General features: G+C 36.8%; 1 protein-coding gene across 1 annotated transcript in view; it reads right to left on the bottom strand.

The window, feature by feature from the left end:
* Positions 1-11,460, bottom strand: part of LOC108371858 (nuclear pore complex protein DDB_G0274915-like) — a gene marked incomplete at its 3' end in the record, with an annotated part of 35,989 nt that overhangs the window by 11,788 nt on the left and 12,741 nt on the right. The window contains exons 3-4 of the mRNA XM_017627465.1: positions 8,392-9,102; positions 6,635-7,069 (exon numbers count right to left, since the gene is read on the bottom strand). Of these exons, the coding sequence (XP_017482954.1) occupies positions 6,635-7,069; positions 8,392-9,102 (1,146 nt within the window). The remainder of the gene's footprint in view (positions 1-6,634; positions 7,070-8,391; positions 9,103-11,460) is intronic.

The following is an 11,460-nucleotide window of genomic DNA, read 5'->3' on the forward strand; positions in this document are numbered from 1 at the left end:
AAAAAAAAAGCTTTCTAAAAAATGCTAGTACACAATTTAATACTGATTATTTTTCGTTTTGTTTAATGCGTCCAGTGGAGTATATATAACTAGGTTTTTTGATATATGAAATCATACGATATTTTAAGTACTTTGAAGATGAAAAACTTAAAAGAAAAGAGTTAAAACGCGGAGTTCTGACTCCGAAGTTTTCGCCATTAAGTACTCGCATCAACCGCTCTAATAGCTGCTACTCCTGGAACCATTTCTGCCACTAGGAAAGATACCTTTCCTTAAAGATGTGGGATATCTGTGAGTTAATCTTGATGAAATCCTCTTTTAGAATCTGCGCCTATATAAAACTATTCAAAAGATCAGCACCGCCACTTTTTGCCTGACGGAAGCTAATGGGGAGTTATGGCTATTCCAACATCCGCCACACTTGTCCGGTGAAAGAAAACAAAAGCGAAGTCTAGCTCAGAAAACTCCCACGAATGGCACGGTCGGTACCTTCCGTTTAATAATGTATTCTCTACATAAACTGAGCCTACCGATGCAACGAAATCACTCCCAACGGAGTAAGGCAGCGTGTCTATCCAGAGAAGAGTGAGTCAACGACCTGTTGGAGCCTCTGGTAATAAGGCGCTGTCAGCACCTAGCGCTAATTGTTAGATGGAAGTTTTTAAACACCCTGTATAAATTTATGCAAAGATACCTGAACTTTGTTGTAAAGAGAGTTACGAATTGTGAACTAACCGTGAAGCCTCGTAAAAAGGAGCTCGCTCTTTTTACGAAGAAACATAAAATAGCTATTCCACCTCTAACATTGGTATTCCACTTATACTCCGAGAGAGGGTGAAGTATGTGGGTTAATTTGATATCTCGGATTCGCTTTTCAGCATTAAAAAAAAACGTTACTATCTTCTCTCAAGAAATGATTGACTTGTTTCTTTCGCTCCGTTAGTAATTGAACTACTGAGTGCGCTTGTTGAAGAATTGGTTGCGCGGCAGCACAATGGCAGAGATGGGGTTCGATGGTCTCCTCCTCCTCCTCCTCCTCCTCGTCCCTGAAACTGCGACAAAAATCGTTGGTAGGGTATCCTAACCTTTTACCTGTGTGCCCATCAGGCCGTGTCCGGTGATTACCCGGACTATTAATCTGAGAGAAGACCGGCCCAGCCGAGTAAGATCTAAGGATCGTCTTACATCAATCTTTGGCTAAATTTTCCTGGTAATATGGCAAGTGGTTTCCACAGCCCACCTGATATTTACCTCCTCAATGAGTTCAGCCTTTAGTCTGTGTTTGCAAGGGGATAGAGGATTGCCCGAATTCTGAGCAGAATCGACTTCAAATATATCTTTGGTTAAGTAGACCCTGGCTGCAAGTCTGTGGCCCCTTCGCATTCGATTCTCTCCGCGATTCTTGTGGAGAATTTGTTGTCGAAACAGAGTAGGGGAGTGGTATAATCTAATAGTCGTAGATTATCTGAGGTCTCTCCACAGTTGGATCGTACTGCACTGCAGCCGGCCCAAAATTTGCCGTAGAGGTCCAAACATTTGATGGGTGTGATAGGCAGTGCACCCATGATAAGAATGGCAGCCGTCCTCTGGACAAGGTGTTATTTAGCGCAGGCAACCATACGGTTATCCCGTAGAAAATAATGGGTATTATCACAGCTGTGAGCGGTCTTCAATGTTTCGCTTCCAGTTAAGTTTCTTGTCTAGAGTATCTCCAAGATATTTGACCTCGGTTGAGAGAGTAAGTGCCACCCCGTTTAGGGTGGGAGCTTTGAATAAAGGAGTTTTATACTTCCTTGGCAAAGGTACCATCTGTCCTGGCAGGATTGACACTAGGTCGACATTCTTTGCGACTGAGTGCGTTTTGTAATAACTCACTCACTGATCGACTAACATAAAGACTTAATAATCAACACATGCATTTTGTTCTGTAGCTGAACAGTTTTAGATCTCGACACTTAATAAACTGCTGCCTTTCGTAGCTCGGCGAAAAATCTAAAAAAAAAGTTCCGTCCGTTGTACAGATGGGCGGCAGGAGGACAAAGTAAGCATAGAAGAATGGGTAAAGAAGGCGTCAACATGCTCATACCGAGCTAGGTGTGCTATCCACAAGCGCTGTGTCCTCTTGTAAAGGTGGTTTGTAGCCTTCAATAAACTAATTCTATAGATTCGTTTACTTTGGTTAAATAGTTGCAGAGAGTGCCGAGAGCTACCATAATTGCGATCACTGGGTTGACTCATACCAACCCTACTCCTGCGCTTAACGCAATGCTAAACATTGATCCTGTCGACATTAGATGCAAAGCTGCCTGCGCACGCCTTGTTTAATTCATTTGCGGATAGAGCGAAGTTGGACGGGTAGTCGGAGGAGCGAGGAGCTTCACCTCAAATTTAAAATAACATATAAGCAATCTTTGTGAAAACTGTAGGGCTGGAACGAGGTTTCGTCGGCTATTGGCGGTGTGGAGATCCATTTGCCACATTTAATATTTTTCTAAAGAGGGGCGTGCAGTCAGTTCAGCGAGCGCTTGGCGAAAGCCTGGGAGTGCCTAATTCCTTTTATTCATGGGTGGATAGAGAGCGTATCCCGATGCTGGTGAGTCTTAACGGACATTACCCCAAGTTCACACTGTAATTTAAGCATGGAAGACAATGAACTGAAATAATCGCTTGCCGAATGTTATTGTGCGTACGCAGGGTTTTGCAACTAACGTATAAATATCATTGTTGGTACCTCCTCCCTTCTTTTCGTACCGGTAGCCATACAACCTAACCAGCTTTTTCTCTGACCAATACAGATTGTGTCGTTAGAAAACAGAAATCGCAGAGCACACTATGTGCCAATGCGAAGCCTTTACTAGACAACGACGTCGCTTCCTAGAACCACCCTACATAGAAACATATGAACTAAATAGAATTCATCCAAGACCTGTAACCAAATAGGGGTTTGTTAAAATAGGTATACATTTTTGAGAAAGATATGTACGTTTAAAACTTGGAAGTATGAATTGAGAACATACTCCGAACCAGGGGCGCTCAGCAAATTGAACTTACTGAGCCAAATGACAACAACGCTTTTCATCGAAGTAATCGCACACAGGATTTATTTTTAGTTGTTACGTGATTACGTCAAAAGAACAGGGATTACGTCTCGCAAGCGAAACAGCTCACATTTTTTTTTTTAAATATTTGCACGTCTATAATCAATCTTCCCACCATATGCTTGGAATAAATAATTAAAGTACAGAATTTATGACATCAAGCCTTTAATTCGGAGCCAATTTATGGCAGAGTCATACTTTACGCATTGTATACACAAAAATATAGTTGCATATGTATGTATGGAGATATTTACATATGTAAGTGTGTATATACATTAGGGTGGTCCTTAAATGTAGGGAGGCAATATAAATTTTGGTCCCGATTAAAGTCGGTTAAGGCGTGTCGCGCAGGGGTCAAGATTAAATTACCCTATAACAACGTCATATCCTACTCCAATCTGGANCGCAGGGGTCAAGATTAAATTACCCTATAACAACGTCATATCCTACTCCAATCTGGACCAAAATTTATATGTGATATCCCCGACTAGTAGTATCGATTTTGGGTATCAAATAAAACGAAATATTTTGAATTTTTTGGGTCCTTGGAGGCCTCCGGCCTTTGCCCCCTGTCCGACACGCATTAACCGTCTCCAATCAGGAGGGGGTGAGACTGAAAAAAAAACGTTCATTTGATTTTAAGGACCACCCCAAAATACATACATATTTTGTTCCTCAAGCACAGCCCACACAAGAAAACTAAAGGCTATAATAGCAACCAGACAAAAAAGCGACAGCGGCGTCGTAAACAAATGGCAGTTGCCAGAAGACAAAGCGAAAGAAAGAACTTAAAAAACACAAGTATTCCAGTCCAGTTCCAAGGCAACAGCGACCAGCAGGGGGGGGGTCTTAGTACTGGAAATAAAATTACATACGAAAATTATCCAACAGAGTGAGGGATAGAGAGGGAGAGAGAGAGAGAGAGAGAGGGAGAGAGAGAGAGAGGTAAGAATATAAGCCTATAGAGGTGCAAGAAATGGATTGATGGCAAATAATTTTAGCCGGCTCAGAACCAGAATAAAAAGGTGGAAAGTGGAATGTGTGAAAAAGAAAAGAAAGTGGTGTAATACTCGTATAATAAGCGACTTAGCGACCTGGGGGTGGGAATTAGAAAAAATAAAGGCGTTAAAAAGTTACCGGAAGCATGTTAAGGTCGCTGCTTGACATACAAAGGTCATGTGTTCGACTTAGAATAGGTTTTATGCTAAAATAATAGCTTTATTTATAACTCAACAACGTCTATGTAACACATATATGTTTGTATGTAGATACGTATATAAATTTTTTTTTTTTTTAATTTTTATGTGCAAAATACCGTAAACAATAGTTTATGGCTCGCATTAGCTAGCATTCTGTTTTGCTAACCCAAGGGACGCGCTCGAACAGTGCATGTAATGTAAATTTTAATATGTATGTTTACATACATACATACATATATATGTATGTACATGACTGTTTGTGATTATTCGCTTGGAACTGGAATTCGACCGCGGCGGAGTCGCTGAACTGCGGAGGAGGTTGCGTGCAACATGCAAATGCCAGGCAGCAAAATGACCAAAATGGAATTAGTGGCAACTAAACATTTTATAGTATGTATATACATATGTACACACTTACATACTTAGTATAAATATGAAAATACGTATTACTGCAATAGGTGTGGAGTTGGTGATGAAAAAGTGCATGGCAGAAGCTGAACATCATGGTTGGGGGAATGAATGGAAGTCGCAATGTAAAACTAACTGAATGGAAAGTGGCGTGAAGAGCTTTACGAGCTTGTATTCTAACGGCGCAACTGGATGTGTTCTTTTACTTTTTATTTTTAGTTAAATTATGTCTTTCATACGTTCACACACGTACGATAGACACAATTTTTCGTTTTATTTTTTTTTGTTTTACTTTAAATTATATAATTTTATTATATTTCTTTTTTGTAATTTTTATTTTATTATGGGCATTCATCTAAACGTGTAAAGGCCGCGTAAAACTTCGTAAATAAACTCGTTTTCTACCTGCAAAATTACATATGTACATACATAAGTTTACGAGGTTTACGTGGTCACGAGCCATTCACTCATATATGTATGTAGATGAATTACCTTAATTTCTTAAAAAAAAATAAATTATTAAAATTTTAATTGAAACTATTTCTATTCATTTTAATTTTTAATAAATTTGCATATTAATTTGCAATAATTAAGTACAGTTTTGTTTAATTTTTATAATGTTTTTCATTGGGTTTATTTGCTTTTTTCTTATCCCTTTTCACATTATTTTGTTAATTCTTTTTTTACATTCTTCGTATATTTTAACTATGTTAATTAGTTAATTATTTTAGATTTAATTTTTGTTATTTTTTTGCTTTACTTTTATTTTTATTTAATTTTTATATTATTTTTTTAACATACTTAATTTTCGTTTAATTTAATACCATTTTTAATTTCATGTATTTTAAAAATTATTTCATACTTTTTCGTTTAATTAAAAATAAAGTAGACTGTTTGTATTAATACGTTTTTTGTTTTAATTTAATTTATTTAATTTTTTCTTATGATTTTGTATTTAATATTTTAGTTTTTTTTTACAATTTAATATGTTTTATGTATTTTATGTTTAATTAGTTTTTAATTGTATTTATATATTTTCATCTTTATCCCAGCATAACGCTTATTTATTTATTTTTAGTTGATTTTAATTTAAATTTGATATTAATATAACATTTATTTTTATTTTGTTTAATTTAATGTAGTGTAATTAAATTAAATTAAATTTAAATTACTATTTGGTTTAATTTAATTTAATTTAATTAAATTTAATTTTATTTCATTTTCCTTTATTTGCCCCAACTAAATTGTTTTAATTTTATTTTATTGATTTTTTTTTCATGTAGTTTAATTTGTTTATATTAATTGTTTTATTTTATACGATTTGTTTTTTCTTATGTTTTTTAACTTTTATTATATTTTAGTTTAATGTATTGCATTTTTTTTTGTTATTTTCATTTATTTTTATTGGCCTTTGGTTTTTTAAAAGATACATATACATATGCAGTTTATTTAATTTTGTTCAGTTTAATTTACTTGCATATTTATTTTATTATCAATATTATTATTGTTATTATCATTTAAATATTTATTTTAGCAGTTTAAATATTTTTTGTTTTATTTTAAAAATTAGCATGACTTTTTTTTTATTTTCAATTTCTGTTTGGTTCTGCTCCATTAACTTTTCAACATTTATCTCGAAAATGAAATGATTTCTAAACAGTTTGTATATACCTATACATATGCACATACATATGTATGTATGTAAATATTTGAAATGTAAGTATATGAAATGCAAATACATACATACACATGTATGCAGTACATTAAAATGTCCACTACTCTAGTTTTGTTATGAAAAAATATGTATTTTTAGTTTTTTAAATAAATAATGCAAGCTCTGCTAATAATTTAAACACTATGAATAGCTTTTAAGTTGTTTGTTTCACTACCACATTGTTTTTGTTTTTTGTTCTTTAATTTTGCCCCCACCTGTGGCTTCTTTGCATGCAATTGCACTTTCTGCTCCCACCGTCTTTCCGTGTTCACTTTCCTCCTGCTCTTTCGTCGCTTGTTCTCGATATTGAACCTCAACACGTTTTATGGCATTCGCCGTCTTCCACGATTCTGTTTGCACAACCAACCTGCGGTGGTGGCCAAGTTTTTTCTCATTCTCTACACTTTTCTCGAAATTTTTCGATTTTTCAGCTAATTCAAATTTTTCACTGTCCACGCACTGATCCACTGCTGGTTCATTGGTGATTTCACCACCACGACTTTGCCTTTGATTTGTGTACCTTTGTGGCTTTGCTATACCACAACTATCAGCAACAACAACACTAATCGATTGCACCGCATCGCCATCACTGCTACTAAAACTTTTTGACGTTGCAACCCGTTGTTTTTCGTGTGTCGCCGATCCGTTGCCTGTGAAATGTAAAGCATTACTGAAGTCACACTGGAAGTTGTGGTTTGTGTGTTTTGTAAATTGGTAGTACATAGAACTCTGGCTGGAGCTTCAATTGGAGCTGTTGTGCACGCTGTCTGCCAGCGAGCAAAGAAAGAAAGCAAGTAAAAAACAGAGCACAGAAAAAAGCAGCGGTAAAAAGAGCTGTAGCGGCGGCGGCTTGTCGGCCGGGTGCTCTGGCGCTTTTGTTGGAGCGTCGTCGTCGTCAGTGTTGTTCACTTGGCTGCCTTAGCTTATTGGAGAGTTGGGTTTGATGCGAGTACGGGCTGAGTTAGTGGGTTTTATGTGCGCTCTAAGGTGTGTTTAAATTTTATTGTAAATTAAATAAATGAATAGTTGCGTGCGATAGGTGTAAAACGGAAAGCCACGTATGAAGCGTGAAGGCCCTTGGGAAAAGCTAATCAAACTAATGCGCGCATATTTGTATTTTGATATATAGTAGGTATGTGTTTGTATATGTATTTAAAGTAGAACAATAAAGGTCACGCTTGCAGTTAGAGGTCAGCCGTTGTTTGCTGATTTTATTCACTGTTCTTCAACATTGAAATGAATTCTTACTCTGGGTAAAGGGTCAGCTTCGATAGTCGATTTTTTTTTTTTTAATATGAAGCCTAAAATCTAAGAAGCTCTAACCGCGAAAAAAACGTGAAGTTTTTCAAAATTTTCCAGATGCATTAAACAAAAAATTTTGAAAAAAACATAGCTGGCGGTGTTTCTTTATGAATTGCCTATTGTTTGCTTTATCAGCTTGGAGGGAAGTTTCAGTTATATTCAAAGTTGGGATCAAGAAACGCGAAACTATTCTCCAAACAGAGTAATTATGAATCCTAACCCGGCATTGTAAACCCTGCCCTTACAAAAAACAGAGTTCACTGATAAACTTGAAAACAAGTAAACATAAAAATCTCCGGAGAGAGAGCGTAACACATTGTTTTTGGTTTTTGACATTCTTCAGAAGTGGAATAAAAACAAAACATTAATGCAAATAAAGCTTTTTTACGGCTTGTTTTTTTTTGTGTACATACAGTGCCGGCTATCGGGGAATACTAATTTCGTCATAATAATACCTTTCATTTATAAACAAAACATCTGCACTTTGACACACAACTCTACACTCTACCACAATTAGCCAACACTGACAACAAACTCTCCACCTAGCACAGCGATTGAGCCTCTCTTTTGTACTAAGTACATTACGCTCATCAAACCACGCTCAACACTATACGCTTTTATCGCTTCCCCCACAGGCAATTCGTCGTGTGTTTTTTTTTGTTGTGATTACCGTTTCGCTTTGTGTTGACATTCCACTTAGTAGCATCGTCGCCTTCTTTGTTGGCGTCTATTGTTGTTGGCGACGCTGGAATACTATGACCACTTCCCTCCACCGCAATGGTTCCAACTGTTGATTCTTCCAACAGTTTGTTGGTATTTTTTCGTATTTGTTTTGCTTGCTTGTTTCTTCCAACCGCCATCTGCTGTACTGTTGTAGTTTCAATCTCCCTGCCTCTACCCGCTCCATCGTCGTCGTCATAGTCCAACCATTCCCGCTCATCGTCTGTTGCGCTGCCAGCATCGGGTGCTGTGGTTGTGGTTCCAATTGCTTCGCTACCGCTATTTGTGGTGACCGCCGCAAAGAGATGCTCAATGAATTCACGGTGATCTTCGTCGTGCTCTGGCTTTGGTGTTTGTTTGTCGTTTGTTGCCCCCGTTGTGGGTGCTGTGTATTCAAAATCTGTTGATGACTTTAGCCTCTTTGTTGTTGCTGATGTCGTTAATTCTTTTATTTGTTGTTCGCGTTGCGTTGTTATCGCTTTTTGTGAGCGAGTCGCACTTTCTTTTGTTTCAGGCGGCTGCGGTGCGGGACGTTTTTGTCTGGCAGCTGTGCTCTTTTTGTTACCTTCTGTTGTCGCGTAATCTTCTGTTTCATCATCAACTTTTCTGCTGAAGAATTTGCTTAGCTTTTTCTTTGCCGATTGTGGTTTTTGACTTTTTCCTGCACAATTTGCAATTTATTAAAAATTACCAATTTACTATTCGTTATAAATAAATAGTCAAAAGACAATCTAGTTCTAGTTTAAAACTGAATAATGCCTTACATTTTAAACGCAATATTAACTCGTAAACAGGTATAAAAACTCCAAATATGTAACTGCATGCGAGGAATTCAAAATAGTTAAGATAAGATTAGTTATAAATTGTAAGATTTACAGAAGTATTCAAATGTCTAAGAAACCACTACTTGGTATAAAGCTGTACATTTCGATTGCTTCGAACTATTAAAAAACATTTACTAAATATGTACATGTATGTATGTATGTAAATGTGCATGAGTTATCTATATTCAGTATATGAATTGCAATATCTTCAGGAAGTATTGGGGAACATTTCGACAAATCAGCTCTGAAGCGAAATCTAGTTTTTTTGGGTATATATTGGTAGATATTAAATGAGACTGTGCACTAAGGATCTATTGTATCCTCTGCTCTTCTCAACACTTCAGTTAAAACTATCACCGCTAGAAGATGCGGTGTTTCTTTGGTCGAGTAGCAGAACCGCCAAACATCGTTCGATCGTATACCTAGTCTATGTAGATGATCCTTTAGTCTACACTTCCCTATAAATTTTTTTTGGACAATTCTTAATTTATATAGGGAAGATTGATAAGAAACTGGAGCCCCTTAAGCAATATCCCTCAAGTTGAGCACAACCAGCGCTGTTATCTCATTGATCCTCATGCCTTTCTGATCTCTCTGATTATATTAAGACCTATTGCCAGTTTACATACAATTGGAATTGAGGCTGACTTCTGATGGCGACAATTTTTTTTTACTTTCTGCGCAGGTTTTTTCTTCATACATAAACTTCCGCCTGAAATATGCTGGGCTACTCTCCCATTGCAACCGACATCCTAACTCTAGCTTCAGGTTATGAAGGTTTTCTTCAGGTTCAACCCCTGAGTACCATCCTTTAATTAGGTGTAGATCCCTTTACCGCATTCCCGAACTTTCATTTAGCTACACGATATACATAGCCAAGGGCAGCGGACTCAATTATTTCAGAGCAGATGAAGAAGACCGTATCGTACTAAGATCCACACAAGGGGAATCTTTTGCTTGTTTTCAGTGAATCTTTTCTGCTGTGTTTTGTTAGGAAACATTAGTTGTACTAAAAACAAAGGGATCGATTGCGAACTTTCCACTGCATACCTGACTCCCATGGAGCTAAAAAGACAACCCAGTATTTGTCTGAAGTAAATAGGATGGTGGTAAAAAGTTTCTTTGTTGTCCTTATCCAAGAAAAACGCACGCATTCTACCGATTCATGGGAGAACAGCTGAAAGCTACACTCCTCATCAATCTACAGTATCGGAAGATTCATTTAATTATTTTTAAATACTAAAGTTTTCTAAATCCAATAAAATAAAATTATCAAGAGATAAAGTTTGGCTAGGTTGAGATGGCTAGAGAGGGTGACTCCCCTTACAACCAAGAGCGGACCCGTTGTGATACCATATGCATTACTCTATGACGTTACGACGCATACTAGGGATCAGGCACACATACGAGTTGTATTATTTAATGGTGGGCCATCTCGTTTAGAGATCTGCGGATTCCGTATGAGTCTAAAGATTTCAGGGCTGCTTGACTCTCAGAGAAGATGAATACTTGTCTATTCCACGATGTAGGTGTTATGTAGTGTTCGACACGAGTGGTTGCTTTGTACTGACTCTTCTTTTATTTCTTTTGTCATTTGCTTCTTACTTACTAACATGCATACATAGGGTTGCCAACTACTTACACAACATCTCCCTTTTTTATCGACACAATGTAATTAGAAACATATTTGACTAAATATACACGTACATTTGCAATTAAAGTAATACAATATAATTCGAAACATGTTTGACTAAATATAAACTAAAGTAATGTGCTTACATGTAAAAGTGACAACTAGCTAAAGATCTAACTTTTGCGGTGGAGCTATTCTACGGCCGCTTCTGGTTGTGATGACATTTTCTTTAACTGTTTGGTTTTTTGCCCTTGGAGTACTAGTGTTCTCGAGTTCCGGTTGTGATAGATCGATATCACTTCCCTTTCTCGAACCCGACTCCGTCTTTTCGTTTATATCTGGCTCATTGTTTGCCATATTATTACTGCTATTATTTGGCTCCGAGCTATTTAACGTAGATGGTTTGTGTTCTGGAATTTTCATGATATCTACTCTATTTCTCCTGTACAGATTCTTGTTTTCATCTAAAATTATAAAAGACCTAGGCTCCTGACATTTTTGTACTATTTGACCCGGTACCCATAGGGACTTAGGATTTTTCTTATAATATATTCGATCTCCT

This window comes from Rhagoletis zephyria, unplaced genomic scaffold (assembly GCF_001687245.7).
Source record: "Rhagoletis zephyria isolate East Lansing unplaced genomic scaffold, Rhagoletis_zephyria_1.1 Rzeph_scaffold_05269, whole genome shotgun sequence".
In the NCBI taxonomy this organism is placed as follows: Eukaryota; Metazoa; Arthropoda; class Insecta; order Diptera; family Tephritidae; genus Rhagoletis; species Rhagoletis zephyria.